The sequence below is a fragment of the Athene noctua genome, chromosome 14 (genome assembly GCF_965140245.1).
Source record: "Athene noctua chromosome 14, bAthNoc1.hap1.1, whole genome shotgun sequence".
Lineage (NCBI taxonomy): Eukaryota > Metazoa > Chordata > Aves > Strigiformes > Strigidae > Athene > Athene noctua.
Genome location: NC_134050.1, coordinates 4706644 through 4725831, shown reverse-complemented (window position 1 = coordinate 4725831; position 19188 = coordinate 4706644). Strand labels below are relative to the sequence as shown.

Sequence of the window (19188 nt, the reverse complement as noted above, 5' to 3'; positions counted from 1 at the left end):
GCCCCAAATAAATCTGAAAGGTGCCTACACTTTGTAATCATTGGCTGCCTGCAGAATACAAGCCCTCTGAGTCTAAGACATACATCTGAAAGAAGCTGAATACAATCTCAATCTTAGCAGCTAAACTTCCAGCTCACACAGCTGCTCACCTTGCAGCAAGTCTCAAATCCACCTCACACTACCCAAGGCCTTATGTCCACCACCTTCTTCTGGGTGCTATATGCTGCTAATATTAAAAAAAATTACTTTTAAGTGTCTTTAAGAGATGATTTCTAACCTGAATTAAGATCATCTTTCACAATTAGCTACACTGCAAGATTTATTTATTTTTTCATTTTTAGCTAAGCAATGTCAGGCTGGTTGAAATTACTAGCTAAAGGCTACGACTTACATTTAAAAAAAAAAAATGTAGTTTAAGTCAAGAATGTGAGATACAGACCTAGATTGCAGTTTTCTAGCCAGCACTAATGTACACAATATGACCAAAAAAAAGCACCATCAGAAGCATCAACGTGTGGTGTTATACGAATCACCAAGGCCTGTGGACCAAGTGAACAGTCACCAGAGATGAGATGAAGGGGAAAACTTCTAATATCTGTATAGATTGGCCCCATTCTTTGGTTCAACCCCAAACATTCACCCCCATCCTCCTCTACTTTCACCTCTAAAGCATGCCTGACATCAAAAACGTAAGTTATAAGCTTATAATAAACCCTTCTTATAGGTGTGCATAAATTAGCATCTAAGTACTTCAGTTGACAACTGAGAACACCAAGTAGCATAATGATTATCACCATCACTGAAGTTCAGGTTTCTGGTAGAGCCTGAAAGGACTGTGGCTGCTGTCAGCACGAGAATTGAAAACAAGTGCTACCCAAGACTCCACACAGAGGTATCTGAGGCATCACAGTCAAACAACGTGTCCAAAAAACGAGGAAGAGTCTCCTTAGTACAAAACTGGACAGCAAGTTTTCCTGCATGTGCTTTGCATAGGGGTGGAATGAGATCAAAACTGGCTTGAAATTTCGTTCTCACAAATTTACAAACAAAAGAAAACAAATGCCTAGAACTGATCAGAAATAAAGCACCTGCTGCCTTGTACCTTGTGCTGTGTGGGTGTTAAATGCTACCATGCTGATCTATTAGCACAGCACACAAATACCTGAACAGCACAGAATATAGCATACTAAGATGTTATAGCAGTTAATCCACAAACACAGAGTGGATATTGAGTCCACAATTTTTTAAGTGCATCCAGAAAGCAGAATAGAAATAATTACAATTCCTTTTGTCTTATTTCACACACATGGCTAAATACTGCCTATTTATCCACCAAAAAAAAAAAGTGGCGATTGTTTCAGGGTGGCAGTTCTTTACAGCTATATTTGATAGTGTCTGCAGAGCAATCCAACAAAGCAGCTTCATGCATTTTCAACAGGAACGATTCCTGCTGTGGTTCAAGTAATAAACAGCAAAGAAAGTTTAAATTGAGACTTACCATGGGGCACCGTATATTCGGAATCCTTTAACTGTTACCTCTGAATCTTGTAAGTAAATACTATTTGTCAGGAGTGACTGAACATTGTCAAAGTCCTCTGGTTTCAATTTGGACACAGAGGGAAAGCGGTAGTAATCTTGTTTAACAAGGTCTGCCATGAATTCCTTATCAAATGTCAGTTCATGATTCCCAGCAATCACTATTTTATATTCATATGGTAGGTTTCCTGAAATAACAAAAAAGAGGGCTTAATTAGCACATTTTCCTCCCACACCAGCATTGTCGGCACAATAAGTAGACAGCTAGCAGTGACAGAATATAATACCCAAGATCTCTGTGCATCTCCATGTTGAGCAGAAGTTATTAATGCTGCTTCTCTTCCGCTGAATGAAACTGTGTTAAAACGGAAAGTAACGTCACACAAAGCAATGTCATAATAAAAAGCGTGTACTGCAGAGTTAAACAAAACAAGCTGGTAGGCACCAAACCACCTCCAAAGGTGGCATAAACCAACACGGCTCCCTTGCTTTCGACTGACGACATGATTGATTTGGATTAGCCTAAAATGTGACACTGAGTTCTACCCATTTAATTCATTTGACTGGACCGGAGTCAGCAGTCGTGAGTCCCAATCCACAGGCGCGACCTGCAGTGAGATACCTTGGTGTCAGAGGGTAGACCAGAGACTGCAGTATGCCTCACAACCGTGTTGTGAGTACCTGGCACAGGGTACTGAATCAGGCTGCTGGAGCTGTTGTTTTTTAAATTATGTCATTATTGGGATTAATTTGTGTGCAGGTAGCATTTATTCCAGACCTAAACTGTTGTCCAAAGCTTTAATTCACTTGCAATGGACTTCATTATTATTTTCAGTTTATGGTAGTGTCTCATTTCTGTAAGTAGTATACATGTAGAAGAAACCATGAAACTCGGACAAATAAGATATAAGGTAGGAAGAAGGAAATATGGTTAATTCATTTACTGTGAGGGTCAGAGATAAAGAATACAGGCTTGATCATCCCAGTTCAGGGCAACTATTCCTATTGTTTGGAAGGAGACATGGATCAGGCCCACAGACCCACATTTGTGGGTTTCAGAGACAGATTTTCAAGCACTTGGTACCAACAATCAGTGCCAGATCTTCCAAATAAACATACTAGGTGCTGAGCTCCCTTAAAAATATGGTCCCATACTGTGGTGTCTTCACATAAGTTAGGTTCTTTTACAAAGTCTGTCCCACTGTGATTTGCCGAAAATCACATGCAGGTTTGCATCAAAGCTAACTTTTACTGTCTTCATCATAAGCCTGATTTCCTAGTCTTACACCGAATCATTAATTTTGGTGTTTATTCCTAACAATCATTTTAAAAAGCCTGGGGTTTTGTTTGAGGGTTGTTTGGTTTTTTTTTTAAATAAAGGCAGTAAAATGCATGTGGAAATCTATGGGTCCATCTTCCAGTTCTGGTCCTTCCAACATCTGCTCCGAGGAACACAGAACTGAATGTCATATATTTCTCAAGAATAAGAGTTCTCCTAAATAGATGTGGCTTTGTTAGTTTAAAACTCATCTTTCAACTTTCAAAACTGTTTGGTTTTGTGGTTTTTTTTTTTAAACTAAGTTTTAAAGTAAAGCTATAAGTATTTACAACAAGATTAACTTTCCCCTAAATAAGACATATGGGGAACCAGTCAAAACTCTCTGATTTTCAATATTTACAGCACGGAAACAGGAATTACATAAGATATGTATATAAACACCATCTTTGCAAAATTAGTTAATTCTGGATATAAAACCAAAAAGCTACAAATCCCCTGAAAAAAACAAGCAGACATCTTCATAGACACCTCACATCTGAACAAAATACAGACCATACCATACATATTCATAACTCTCTGTGGTGCTGCATTAGATTAAAAGCTGGGGGAGATGCAATAAATGCTCCTTTACAGTTTATGCTTCACTCCGTCCCCTCTTCCCTCCCCTTCCCGATCTCTGTTACATGCTGCTCTGCAATTCATTTTTATTTAAAAACTCGATGTGGCAGGTACCTACAATTCCTGCTCTCTGTGACTCCTGGGCACAAGGTAAAATTGCTATTTTCTCCTCTCTCAGGAAACATAAAAGATACCACCGGCATGAAATTTGATACACTTGTCATAACTATCAATCCCCCAAAACAAGCGAGATGTGATAAAATTCTCAGAGAAGTAGGATGGAGAAGTTAAATTCAGGTTTCTGCCAAGTTATCAACATTTGCCAGTTTTAGCAGAGAAAACTTCTCATCTTACTGGATGAATGTCCAAGTTTTACACTTTTTCCCATTTATTTTGATAGACTTGAAAATAAGCACTATTTTGCTGATATTATGTTCAATTAAGTCTGGAACATTTTTGCTTGAAGTGAGTGGATTTTTATCTTGACACCTTAAAAAAAGAGGGCTTACTTTGAAGACACACAGGACATGAAAACACAAACCAATGGTGGCATCAGTGATTATTAAAAAATACAAATGCAACGCTATACATGTCACATAAGCACCTGAAATCAGTAGAGAAAACCAAACAGTATTTACTGCAGTTGGTGTCAAGACAGCTGTTGATTTTATTGAGTAAGGGGAGGCCTTGCTTGGTCCATTCTTGAGAGCCAGAAAGCACCAGGGAGCGGGGGGGCCCTGGGACCAAACAGCCTCAGGACACGGCCCCACTACGACCAACACCAGGACTGAGGTATAAGGCAAAACAGATCCCGGAGGAGAAACCCCCCCATGGACCAAAGCTTGTCAACATCTACTAATAAGCTCTAGCTCCACGGGACTGCACACCCACAGCCCGTGAGCGGGAGAGTAACCAGCGCTGGCTGGGCATGGCACGGCCGCAGCCCCGGGTCTCCCATCCAGCAACGCCTGAGATGTGCTTCCATCTGTACGTACTTTGGTATTTACCACAGGGTGGGCACCCAGGTCTGACCAGGCTCCCCACCTAGTTCCCCAACGTTATAATCAGTCACATTTTGTTTTCCTTTTCCGGAGCTGGCCCAGGAGCTAGTGATGAGCAACACCGCTCATTAAAACGCAAACACATCAAAAGCCAGGCCCAAGCAAAGGGGAGTAGCAAGAGGAAGTCTCATCCATTTCTTTCCTCCTCCCAGAGGAAAGACTATATAGCACTAATCACAGTAATAAATTACCTGCAATCAGATTAGCTATTTATTCATTGCATTCAGGTTTTCCCTTCCTGAAAAGCCCTGTGGCAATGCATAACATTCATACTCTCTGATATAATTTCCGAAATATTCTGGCGTGTTTTCTTTTGGCAGTCCTGCCCTTTGTCTATAATCTGCTGACCTTCTGTGTTTAATATGGAAGCATAAACAGGCAGACACAGTATCTCCTACTCCATGGTATTTTAGTTTCATCTTGGTCGGATTAATCTCTGCATATCTACATCTGTGCTGTCTGTACAGAGAGAGACACTGTAGCACAATACACAGGTTGAAAGGCATTTCCTCATTTTCCTTCACTAAATTTTTGTTAGCTACATTTGGACTTTATTACTCTAATTTCCTAACTATAAAATTTTCCATCATGCATCAGTAATATTATTCATTCTAATTTATACTGTGCGTCTGGAAAACAGAAGAATCGCTTTCCAAACCAGGAAAAGAGTTTGATGTGTTTGCTGGGATGAGAACTTCAGAAACCCCAGTTATCAACTCCTAGGGTAATAACTGAATTTAAATTAAAAATACTTAAACGTTTAAAAGGCGAGATCAAAATCCCATAATTACAGCTACTAAAAATGATTAGGGCACCAAGCCTGTGAATTAGTCACTTATACTGGAGTATCTGAAATCTTCTGTGTCTCTATACAGACACAGGGGGTGCACGTGAACCTTCAATATGTATTTGTATTCTTTTGGCCAAGATGTTTTTCAACATCTGCCCTCAACAGTAGAGTAGCAAGGGCATAATGTAATAATTAAGAAATTATTGCAATTAGACAAGTCGTTCTCTTCTGGAAGACAAAAGGTCAGCATCACTCTTGCTCAGATAAAAGCAAAGGTAGTTAACTGTGAATAACTCGTAAAAACTAAACTGTATATAGTAAATACATTAATCTGGGAGTCTCAGAAGATTTCTATGATTTCTCATTTAATAAATCAACCCTCAAGCTACAGACTCACGTACCTTTGTCCCCCCAAGCGCTCATCCTCACTCTGCTACCATGTCTCTTTGCCAACACACAGATTTGGTGGCCACGGAGCACAGTGGATCAGGAAACTGATCCAGCTGAAAACTGATGTAGCAAAAAAGGAATGAGGCTCTGTTATGCTGGTAAGGCAGGGCATCTTTTGCTGTCTGCAACTACTTACATCACTTTAAGGTGTTAGCTGAATAACAACCTGACTTTAAATACACCTATTACATGCCACAAGGGGGGGAGCTGGGAGGGGTGGGGCGTGGTTGGCTTTTTTTAACCCATGTAAGTAGGTGTTCCAGTGGTTTTTTAAGTATGCTTAAGTACCGGATCTTAGGAATTCTTAATCTGTTGAACAACCGTTCCTGTTTTAACGGCATGCTTCATACAAGTACAATTTAGTCACACAACCCAAGTTCTGTAGAGCTGCCAGACATGAAAAAGAGTCTGACTGGCAATGAATGTTAACTGCTGAGTCCCTATAAAAATAGAAAATCACATTATTTTTTGACTACTGTTACCTACAAAACCCACAGTGAAGTAAGGGAATAGGAAATAATGCAATACTAGCTGTCTGGATAGTGGTAGAAACCTGCATTTACACACAAATGTTATGCAAGTGCTTCTGATGTGAAGCCCTGAAATGCATAAGCATGCATTAACTATTCAAACCACACAACACTTCCACGAAATGTGAAGTGTTTTCATGCCCATTTCAAAGCCTCATAGACCCTTTAGCCACGTGTTGAGGAATGGGCTGAGAAATCTGTAAGTACAAATCGCAGTCCCTTCAAAAAGAGGGAAAATCTGTACAAGTGGGGTGCCTGTGCCAGTGAACCATCTCCAATTGATGGAGTATCACACATGCTTCGAAAGTGCAAACCTGTTCAGGGAGCATTCATCTACAGTCAACCACATACGTGTCTGGAGATAAACACTGAAGGACCAAATTCTGTGTCGTTCCGATGGACTTCCAGCCCCCACAGCAGCACAGGTTGCTATCAGCTGCCTGGCCACAGATCCCCAAGCAGCCCACCGATGGGCACCAGGCAAGGGCAACCAGCAAAACCTGCTACTGGCCAGCAGCTCTGCAGCTCTTCACAGAGGTTTCTTACAGAAAGCCCACTGCATCTCAGGGCCATGGGTACTCTCTCTGTCTCTTCCCAGCATTTACAGCACAATCCCCGCACACACAAGCCCCTTTCAGCTTTTTAAAAGAAAGACAGAGTATCTCAAAGGCTCTTATTTCTTCTTCAGCAGCAATAAATGAGTTAGACTGTGTTAAGTATAGTTACAGAGTCTCAAGTTATCAAAGATAAAGTTGGACTATTCTCACCAACAATCAACTGCAGGTACCGAGATCCAAAACTGGGTAGGAAAAACATCTTTTCTAGGATGAGACTGACCAACTGACTGTGAAAATATTCTGACTGTTTTAATCAAACAGCCTTCACAAAAAGTCATCAGTGGAATAGCTAAAACTGATGGCAACCAACATACCGGCTGAAAACGTAACCCATGCATTTCTACCTGTTTACCTCTCTGTGTCTACAAAAATCTACAGATTGAAACAATTAAAAAACAAAAAAGCAGGAAAATAAAAAGACATGAACATGCACAAAACCAGAACATGCTTCTAAAGAAGTACAAAGAACTGAAGTACAAGATCTCCCAAAATCTTCTTGATGAAAAGTGTTCCACCAGCTCTTCAGACTATCATTGGTCCAGGCGCCTCTTTTTTTTTCCCCCCCTCCAGAAGATTTTGGAGAAGGAAAAATAAAGGCAAAACACACACGTGCAACACAACAAGAGGAGCAGATGAATCAAAGTTTAATTGTTTTGCCTTTATGCAAAGAAAACATTAAACCACAGCACAGGGAGAAGCAAAGGCTGAGACCCCTGAATTCCTGTGATGAATCTAAAGCTTGTACATTAATAAAGCTCCTCTTTGTTGAAAACGCTGTTAGACACAACAAAACAGAAATGTTAGGTAAGTGCAAGCTCTGCCTCTGACCTTTCACTCTGTAACCGTCAGGCTTCATTAATTTTCACAAGGCCTGACAGCTCTAGCGTTAATACTCACACTTGCGGATCGAGCCACACAGCAGGTTCAGACTGCTACCTTCTCCTCTGAAACTCATGCATTAGGATTTCTTCCATGCTGGCAATGGAAAACCAAGTCTAAGAAACATTAAACACAAAAAACTACGTTACAATAATGCCAAGGTTGAGTCATAAACCCATGAAAGCAAGGAAGTATTGAGTGACTCTTGCCTCAGCACCTACAACTCAGCTACATAGGGCCAAGGTGCTGGAGCAAACGCGGTCCTGTCCGAGCGGCCGCAGACAGAGGTGCTACCTAAACTACACGGGCATTTAGGAGAAGTCCGATACTGCAGAATCAGTGGTACCTAACACCAAGTGCTTCCATTCGTTCTCTCTCAGGTAGGTAAATGTGGTGAATTTTGCACAACACGGGGCGGTAACACCGCCGAGTGCAGCGTGAACCCTGCAGCAGGGCCACGCACAGGGCAGAACCCAGTTAACCGGGGGTCTGGCTCAGTGAGGCTCTGCATCGGTAACAATTCCTTGCTTTTATGTATTTATGTCTCAACCATAACATTATTCTAATGTAACTGTTTGTGATTAATATCCTTCTCCTCTCTGTTAAAAGAAAAAATGTAGCACAACATAAGCAACAATCTTTTGTTCTACTTCAGGGTTCCACCGCTTCCTTAGCATTCATCTGACATAACTTGTGTTGGCTTTTGATCTCAAAGTTGTTTTGAATTTCACTGGGTTACTTGTATTGAAACATTTTTTCTTGAAACAGGGAAAGATTCACTAAAGTTTTAGCAATTAATACATGACGTTTATTTGTTTTGAAACAGACAGAATCTGAAGTTTTTGTTTAGTCTAACCTCAAAAACAGAAAAGCCTCCAGATTTTGCAGCTCACAGCATTGCCAACCTTAGGTGTAAAAAGTCCCCCAAATTGACATTAAAATTATGAAAGCTGAAACAGAAGCAGCACAGATTGCTTGCTAGTCCTTGGAAAGGCTTTCTTTTCAGGCTTGTAATTATGTAACCTAAAAGATGGAGTTTTCAGGAGGGAACGAAAAAGGGAAAAAAAAAAAAACTCATTTAAAATCAAAAAAGCTGACAGCTATGAAGTTTCCCTTTAAATTTAGCAAATTCTGAAAACAACACCTTCCCTGGAAATCGCAACAGTCTTATTTTTCCCTTGTGTTTTTAAAAATGCTTCTTGCAGAAACAGTAGTGCCTGCTACTCTTGTCTTTCCCATAGCAAAGCAACACACAAAGGACTACCATGACTGCACTGGTGCTACGGGTGCACTTTCAAAGAGATCCTTTACACGAAATAGCTTTCACTTGGGAAAATATATAAGGTTTTCAAGCAAGAACATTTTTTTGTCTGGCAGCGAAGTGTGTTCCTCTAAACAGAATTACCTTTTATTTACACCTCTAATGAGATTTGCACCTAGCCCCCTGTAGTTTCAGGTCTATAGTGCATGCATACTGCAAATACACAGAAATGCGCTATTATTTTGTCCAACAGAATTTTACATTTTCTCTTATGATCAAGATCTTAATGAACCGGGTCTGACAAGTTTTAGATCAATTCCAGCTCGGTGTGGTTTCAAATGGCTCAGATCTTGAAATTCTGAAGACCAAGGCTGAGAATGGGAAAATAAACCCTGCTTTCACAGTGCCAGTGGGGCTAAGTAGAAATGTTCTCCTTGAACCTGATTAAGACTAAACTGAAAAGAAACATTTTTGGTTACTATTACATTAGGCTAAAATATAGAAATGAACCCTAATAATATCTAAATCTAATAAGAAAAAGCCATCTCTATTTCAAAATTTTCAAAGCATTCTCCATAAATGCATCACAGATCAATTTACATGGTACTTTTGCCAATAAGCAAAACGAGATCACAGGTTCCAAGTGGCTTAACTCATATTGGAAAGTGCGAAAGCAAATGCTAGAAAATGCAATTACTGCAAACAAACTCCATTTTCTCCACTCAGGAGGGAATTTCAGGGAACATTTTATTGCCCTCAAATAATATTTCTGAAGGCATCAATACACAATTCTATTTTCTTTTCGGAGTCCCCACACTATGTAACCTAATCCTCTATAAAGAAACTCACCATTTTTTGAAATAATATATTGGTTGTTGATAGTACCTTGTGCACGAACATATTGTATCAATTTAAATTATTTTTCTCCATGAATCTGAAGAGTATAAAAGCCAACACTCGCTGTCTGACACAAACAGATCTGGACCTACTTCCCATAACATACCCTTTGTCTCTGTAATTTACAATTCCAATTAAGTCTTTTTTTTTTTTCCCCTAAAATAAATGAATAAAAGCCATCAAAAAGGAGGTCATCTTGAGAAACAATTATACAGAAAGTAATTAAGCTAATCATAATTATCACAGACAATGTCTTGGCATTTTCATGTACATATATTTTCACACTGCAACAGGCCAGCGAATGCTAAGGACAAGATTTTCCAGACAAAGTCAAAATCTTTATTTAAAAGAGAAACAAGTCTGGATATCAATTCTTCACTACTTACTGAAAGAAAACTTACTTAAGGAAATGTGAATTATGAATAAAGGAGCCAGACCTGGATTCTGCCCCAGATTTTTCTGCCTTATTGACAGGGACCTTTATGTGAGTAGCAGAACTTTTCTGTCCACAGGACTGAACAACACACCTTTATCAGGAGACCTGCAATATCTACCTACCTATCTTAAGATAAAATAAATCAATCAGGAAACACATATCATCACCAAAAACTTTATTCTGTTTCTCTCCTGTCTGAACTTGTTCCAAATATTTGTTTTCTCATTTTTAAATGAAAGTCTTTGAGGCTTAAAAACACAAAGCTTAAGTAAGTACATGCCTCCCTCCATCCCACAGCCTGATAAAGTCTAGTCAGTATTTCTGAAAAATTCCCTCCAAATGCCTCCTTTTTTCTGTATCCCGGGAAGGTGGTCAGAGCATTTCTTACGAGAAGAAAAATCCCAAATACATAAATAAGAAACTTCTGGTAACTATTTTAGTTTTCTTTCTGTAATACAGTATATTTTATATAACTTCTCAATTTTTATACATGGAACTGAAATACTTCCTTTCAAAACTGTAATTTCTGAGTATGTTGTTGGTAAACTGCAAAACGTACTGGGGCTCAGACTTAACGGACTACCAATGCTAACGTGAGGTGGATAAATTCCCATAACGATAAGGGAAAAAATAATAAACAGAGACAGCAAGAATAATCACAAGGAAAATAAACTGAAAGAAGAAATAAGATAAAATATTTTTAAAATATCCCAAAGGTTTTAAAAGCATGGACTGCTGTCTAAAAGCAGAACAGCTTTTCAGTAACTCTGAGAACATAACATTCTCCAGTGTGCAAAAGCAATTAGCTGCTTTTGAAATTTTACCCTGTGATCATATTCTGTGCTTTTACTTGTAAACATTTAAGTGTAAGAAGCAAGTCTGATATTCAAAGGTGCTTTCAAACATTTTCGGATGGCGATGCTGATGTTTGTTGGGAATTGTTTCTTCCTCCATTTGACAGCACTGTGTATTTCAGAACTACCTCCATGGTCCTCTCCTGACATTTTTACAGAGGATAAAAACCAAAGAGAAAGTACACAGAGAAAGCAAACAGAAATTACAGTCAACTAAAAATATTCAGACGGGTCTTTATGAACCTCCAGTATTATTTTCTGAATCCCACATTTAAATTTATTATTCTAAATAAACCTAAACATTCCATTATAGTCTTTCAGGATGAACTTGGATACCAGGAATCTCCTGAGCCCTGTAAGGAAATTCCTTTTAATAACCCAGCCCACAGAGAGGTTTCTTAGCTACTAAAGGAGACAACCAAATCACTGTATCATGTTATTACAAGGAACCAAATTCCTCTTACGTAGGTTCTTTTATTTCTAGCCATCTAGAACTGCCTGAGTAGAATGGCACACAGCCTCAGATACCTTCCTTGTAAGCTTAAGCACATACAGTAACCCCAAACACTACAAAAAAAAAAAGGGAGAAAATGAAATTTTAAGCCTGATAAAGGTCTAGAGTGATAACTATGGAAATCGATGCCCATGATTTCATAATTCAAAATCTCACCCCCGCTACTATTTCTTGCCACCTCTTCTCCTGGCTTTAAAGAATTTCAATTACAAGATTACTTATGTTACAGCATCCCAGGACCTCACGACAGACAGTTCAGACTGAAGTCTTTTACAAATCCAAGGCACCACTATCTGAATTTCAGTGGACAAGCCTCTGTGCTGAAATACCTCCTAATCGTCCTTCCAAAGAGGGAAGGACAAAACAGATGATGAAAAATAGTATACATAATGTAAACTCCATTCTGCACTATTGCATGCTTTAAAGTGACAGAATTCGGATGAAACTCTTATCTTTCCCATCGGTGTTACAAGTACACAAGCCCTTTGCTGCAGCCATCTGTACTCCTTAATAAGGATAACAGTAAGCACCTAACCTACTATGGTAGTGAAATGTTTTTAAATCAAGTTAAATGATATGTGAAATTTATGGTACTTGTATCTGTGCATCTGCATTTACAGTAACATTTTCATAAGGTGCTGCAAAATCTGTATGATACAGCATCTGTACTTTGTTTTTGTGTACAGAAGTACACAAAGGATTCTGGTACATGAATAAATATTTATCTGTAATTAAGCTGTATCGTTAACTGTTGGGGCATGTAGCATTTGCAATTTTTCATGTAGTGTGCTTTCTGCAGAATAGGGTCTCTCTTGACTTACCCATTTTAGCCATCATTTATAGGCTTAAATTAAAAAAAAAAAAAAAAAAGAAAAAACTGCTGTAATAAAAAGACAGGATATGCAGACCTTAAGTTTTGCTGAATAAAGTGACAACTATAGTTAATCAGAGCTGGTCATTAAGACAGAGCACAAGACAACAGCTATTTCAGTCACTTACACAAAGGTAACAATTTATTTCTTATTTATACTCCTTTCTGCTAAGGTTTTGCCCTTTCACCTCAAAGGCAAGCATCATTGTTTTTACAGCTGGCTTCACGGAAGTATTTGTTTATGAATGGCTATATTGCTTCCACTATAACTGTACACACATCCTCTCCAGTAACTCACTCAAACGCCAGGACCTATGTTAACATACATTGCCAGAGCTGTCAGTCACCAGGGCAGTGGCTCTTCCTTCCCTCTGTCCCCAGGGCAGGGGGTGACTGTCCCAGCAGGGCATCCCCTCAGCCAGCCTCGCTCAGGCAATCCCTCCCCGCCTTTCACACTCCAGCTAATGGCACAGGATTATAATTTACAACCAGGAGACTGCAAATGGCAAATGGCTTTCCCTACAGTGCTAGTCTGGGAATTACTTTGCATGGGGGTTTATAAAGGGACGTTAGTCCAGGACCTTTACACTCAGGACCACAGGTATTGCCATAGCTACATTATTTTATTCCCAGCGACCACCAAAACTTGCCGCAAGGACAGAGAAGAGCAGAAGGAATGAACTCCTTCCCTATGACACTCAGAAGACATCCACACAAAAATGCAGGAAACCTCACGGCTGCCTTGCAGTTTTTCTGCTCATCTCAGTAGTGAATGCAAATGCCAAATGCTGCTTAGGGACTGGGAAGCCTTGAGAGTAATGTATTGGGGGGGGGGGGGTGTGGGGTAGCTCAGATAAAAGTAAGGAAATGTTGGTAACTTTTTGTCATTTGCAGCTCTGTTTTAAAAGCCTGTTTCTGCAGCTGTTCACATTAAAAAAAAAAAATTAATGGCAACATTCAGGAGGAAAAAAGCTATTGCACTCTGATACCCAGCCCGGCCTGTAATATTAAATATTCTGGTTCATTAGAAAAGGTGTACATAATTCTGTGGTCTTCAAGGTTCACTTATCAACAGTTACAGGAAATTCAAAGTACAGAGTGCTCCTGAGCTCTCATTTCTTAATTTTATTAACTTGGGAAAAAATTAAGCTCTGGAAAAAGCAGGTCAATCTCTACTAGTTTACAATGCTGTGCTCTCATTTGACTCTCTCTTCTTTCAAGCCACTGTCCCTCCCTTAGTTTGACGTTATTTTGCTGTCTTCTGTGTTAACTTTGCATCTTCTTGCCTCTCTCCTTACATCACTGTTGTGCTGCTTTGTTCCATTTCTGCTAAATGTACCATCAATAGTAAGTAAGAGTTTGGTAACCATCACCTTACAGCTGGGGTGCAGGATGAGAAAAGGGAGACCAGAGCAGCTCAGCAAAGTGAGGCACTGAAGTGACCTGAGCCTCAAAGCGATCTCAAGTCCTGAGAAACTCAGCTCCCAAAACTGCAGAAGGGCCACCACGAACCAACCCACACGCGAGGCAAACGCTGAGCCCAGCCCGGCGCCACGGCATGTGGCAGCACCGTGGATCCCCCCCAGCCTTGCACCAGGTTTTTCCGAGGGCAGATGCTGCTGCCTGTGGGTTTTGCATCCACCCCACAGAGCAAGCACCGTTATTCACACTGCCATGCTCAGGATGACAAAGCAGGACAAAGAAAACACAAATTCCTTTAGCTCTGGGAGAAGGGGTTCTCTTCTCCTTTTTCTTCCCACCAGTGGTACCGGAGAGCCCACCACCACGACACCCACTCTCTGCAAATCAATATACTCCCTAAATACAGTCAATAAACATTTCAAGCTCTTCTAACAGGCACGACCGGGGTGGATGGGAGAGGTGGAGTTGCACAGGTCTTTCTTTGGCAGCCCTTTTGTGCCAAGACACATCGCTCCGATACATACAATGCACACGAGCTCAGATACTCAGCTTCAGCCCACTGCAATAAGAGGGTTAATTAACAAGCTACACAGGCTGGTCAGAGCCAGCAAGAAGCAACAATCTATTTTTCTTTAACAAAAAAAGAAGTCAGTAATTCTTGGAACATTTATTAACCCCCTAGTATAGGCAATTACTGTAAGATAAAGGTCTGCCAGTCTTGCATTAACATAAATTGCTGTATGTTGCTTTTCCACAGCATAGTAATGTCTACAACAGTGTGAATAAATGCTAACATTTGAGTTTTAAGCTTGATTCAACCCCCCCAATCTAACATTTTTAGCAGATCTTTATTCTCAGTGGCTGTTTGGTCGCAAACAAATAATCATTTTATACAAAAGCCAAAAAAATGGAGGATGGTGTTTTACTGAGATACCATTTTGTAGCTCAGTTTAAGGTAACCTCACACATTTCCTAACATGCAGAACTGAAAAGAGGAAGGGGGGTGGGAAACACAAAACCCAAAGATCATTCCTGCTGTCTGCTAGGTTCTGTAGTCACATACAACATTAAAAAAAAAAAAAAAAAAGGCTTTGTAATAGACAGGACACTGCCAACCAGCTTTAAATTGAATTACACAGCCTGCTAATCTTTATGATGAAATAAAATTTCTTTGAACACTACACATTATACTAAAATCTACAGTGCTTTCTCCCCCCAGCCCCAACCTCTCCCTGCTCAAAGCAACTCCTCCACCCCGAAATCATTGTTCTTTCTAGGCAGGAATGTGACACTCTCACAAGAAAGACTTCTTCTTTTAATTAGATACTGTTAATATGGTGTGCATGATGTGAAAATTTAGGAGAGAGGTATTTTTGATGCAACATTAAATTTGTAAATGACAAAATAAATTGATGGTGTACAAAGAATATATACTTTGACTGCTTTCCATTGAAATCATTCTCATATTATGGTATGTGGCTGCAGCAGCAATGCTGGAGGAAGAATCTGATGACAATGGCTATAAAACTTTCTATTTGGGTGGCATTACTTGTTTCATGCCTGGTCAATACAACAACCATAAATCTCTGTTCTGTTTTAAAGTGGATTTGTGGGAAAGGGGGAATTGAAAGGAAGAATTATTTTGGTTATTTTATAAATTTGTTTTGGTTATGGTTTGTTATTTGAAACCTGATCATCCCCCTCTTTTAAGACAACAGCAGTCCAGGGAAGCAGGTCCAAGAAATGACTGAGCAATTACTGTGATTGAAAGTCCTGTCCAAGAATTGTGCAATACTTTCCTGTGCTCACTGGGTCCTTTCTTTCATTGAAAATTACCAAATGAATATGTTAGGTTTAAACATTATTCTCTTTGAAAGCACATTTCACCTGAGCCAAGTTTTCTAATGGCTGTCAAATACCACCTTAACATTTGGTTTGACTGATCATGGCAGGTAGTACACAACTTGTATAGAGTTTTACACTGTATCCCTAGTAAGTTAAGTGACTACAGTTTAAAAAAAAACCCTCTACATTTCTCTGTATGCTATTAACAGATAGTAAAAATGGTTTCTTGTGAATTCCTTTATGAAAAGTTGTCAGGAATAACAAGAAAATAACAAGAAACAACTGATCAGATATGAATAAGCTTACACTGCTCCTCATTCACAAATTCCACTTTAGAAAGTTTACTATTTCTATACTATTTCTTCTATTTTATCTTCTAAGCTACACTGCTTGGGTTCTGTTTTCCACAAAGCATCTAGTATCTGACTCAGAGCAGAGGATAAATATGAAGAAGCAACTGTAATAACCGTAGCACAAAAGTAGAATTTTGCATATTTACTTTTCACATTTGTTTTCACATTTCACTGTAGATTGCTACATCAGAAAAATATTATTCAGCTTATTACCAAAACTTGACATGGCTGTATTTTCCCACTATTTTATAAATACAATAAAATGTAACACTCAAATTATTTTTGTATTCCTCTGAGAAGAAAAAAACTAAAATTACTGTCAACATATCTATAAAAGGTATATGCAAATAAAAGCTGAACACTGATGATGTAGTCGAACCATATGGGAATTTAAAACTAAGTACAAATGAGAATTTAACCGTGACATTAAACACAGTTCAGGTTAGAACAAAAGCAAAGGAAATATTCTTAAGTAGCGATGCTACAAAAAAAACCTGATATAAACTTGGAGGAAGCTGTTAAAATCTTCACCATAAAGACATAGTGAGATACATAACCCAGAGAACTAAATAAATCAAAAACCTCACTAAACACAAAAACTTGAAGATTCTAGATTGCATCTCATGAATCTGAGTTGTTTGTTCGTTTTTTTTTTTAATTAAATTGCGTAAACATGTTCCAAACTCATAATATTCAACATCTATTAGCAACTGGAATTAATAAGCAAGTAGACACAATAAAACTGTCTGTACAGGTTTGCCAGCACACCTTTAAGTCTCCATTTTTCTCCAGTTCAGACCATCTCTGAAACAGGCAGCCATCGTGGTGTGGATGCTGCAGATCACATGAAACTCCTAATGGTATCAGAGGCATAGCAGAACGCCAAGAGTCAATGTCCTCACCCGCCAGCTCAATCTCTTATTAAAATACGTGTATCCATTCCAGTGTCTGAAGCCTAAAGAAGCTCCTCAGCAGAGCCACTCACAGACGACATAGCTGTTTTCAAAATTAGACTAATAGATTTTCTGGGGAGTTGCTTCCCTCTCTCCCAGAACAGCTGTGCAAAAACGCATACACACTTACAGGATTAAAGCTACCTCAGCATTTTCTTTCACTTGCAATGAATGCAATTTTTTTTTTCCAAATGCTAAGAGTTTTGTTCATTAAAATGGTATTTTATGTTTAGTCAATTACTCATTCTATCTATAACAAGTAGAGCAATATAGGGTTCAAAATATGCTCCAGATGGTAAAAACACAAATCAGAAATAAATCAATTTATAAAAATAGGAAGAGATTTGTTTTTATTGCCATAATTTTACTTTAAAATATTCATAAGCTTCCTTCTGGTTCTAAATTAGTTCAGAACACTTTGAGCTAATTTCCCTCTGAATCTGGAGAAATGTAGAGCTTACTGGTTTGTTTTTATAAAAAAAATTATCATGTCAGATGCTAAAATAATTCACATCAGAAATACACTTTTACAGAGCAAAAGTTCTCAAGAACAAATGCTTCATCAGAATGAAACTGTTTTCAGTGTACATTAAGCAAAAGGAACACACTTACACAAAACCCTAAATGAAATATGCCTGGAGAGGAGATGAAGCCTAGATAAAATGAGGGAATAACTGAGCCACACCAGAGAGACTGAGAAAGGATACAAGAGGAATGTGAGCCTGAATTTTCAAAAGTAATATGAAAAGAACTTGCTCTTATTATTATACTATTTTGTTACAGTTCATTTTTTTCAGATTAAATTATACCATCTCCATGATCAAACACTATTTTGGCAGGTGTCTGGCTTACTATTTTTAATATAATTTCAAGTTTCTACAGTACTAATGCAGAAACCTAAATGCAGACTGGCACCAAGTGCCTTGTCCGTACCTCCAAGAGTAACATCACATTTCCAGTACTCTTCCCATTTTGTCATCTTTTTCACATAACAGCCACCAATTCCAAGATACAGCTGCTATTTACACTAACTAAACGTTCACACAAAAATGAATTTTAAAAGAACTGACGTTTCTGAGGACCACATCTATATATGCAGAGTGTAACAAGGAAACCTCCATGTTAAAATAGTATAATCATTCTTCTCATCTAAAGTAATGTGACGGAGGAACTACACCACAGAAAACAGCTGAATTTTTATTTTTGATCTACCAACAGCTTTTATACTAAAAGCAAGTATATATTAAAGGTAAAGAAGTACTTGTTCCAGTACAAACCCGTATGTATGTATTTGGCCACTAAACCATTCACAAAGTTCTGCAAGTCACAGAAACTGAAAGAAACGTGCATACAAAACAAAAGCAAGACACAAAAGAAAAAAATATTAAAAGGTCAGTTGCTAAATCCCAGAACAACTCAGAAGAGAACCAGACAAATTTTACTCTCAGCTCCACAGACATTAACCAGCAATAATACTTTCACCTGCTGGACTTTCATCTACCATGAAGAATTTTGCCTAGTTTGTCCAGTAATACGCCTTGTATTAGAAATCTTGCATGGAAAAAAACCCCAAAACCAAAAATGAACACAGTAAGGGATAACCATCAGACAAAAAAAAAGATCAAAACTGGCTATTTGATAAAAATTACTAAACCAGATGCAAATTATTCACACAAGTAAGGATATGCACAATCCAGGCCCATACTAATTGAACACAATAAACATATTGCTACTCATTAAAGATCTGCCTGAATTTATCTTCGCTTTCTCTTCAGTTCTTATGAGTTATTCAATCACTTCCCATCACGCAGGAAAGGAAATATTGCACTATGAAGACAGAGCTATAATTAGATATTCCTGTATTTCATTTCCCATATATGACTGAATGAGAATGGATGGGAAAAATATGAACAGTGATAATAATAGTATGTTGAAACATTCAGTAGGAAATATATCGGGCATAGAATAACGTCTTAATTCTTCCTCAGCACATAATGTTGTGTTTACTGCAAGGTCAGTTAA

The 19188-nt window shown here is 38.7% G+C and overlaps 1 protein-coding gene across 6 annotated transcripts in view; it reads right to left on the bottom strand.

Annotated features, from left to right (window-relative positions):
- The window catches only part of MPPED2 (metallophosphoesterase domain containing 2), a 240608-nt gene that overhangs the window by 45794 nt on the left and 175626 nt on the right, over window positions 1-19188 (bottom strand). For all 6 annotated transcript variants that reach the window (XM_074917980.1, XM_074917978.1, XM_074917979.1 and 3 more), the window contains one exon: window positions 1499-1724. In XM_074917980.1, the coding sequence (XP_074774081.1) occupies window positions 1499-1724 (226 nt within the window). The remainder of the gene's footprint in view (window positions 1-1498; window positions 1725-19188) is intronic.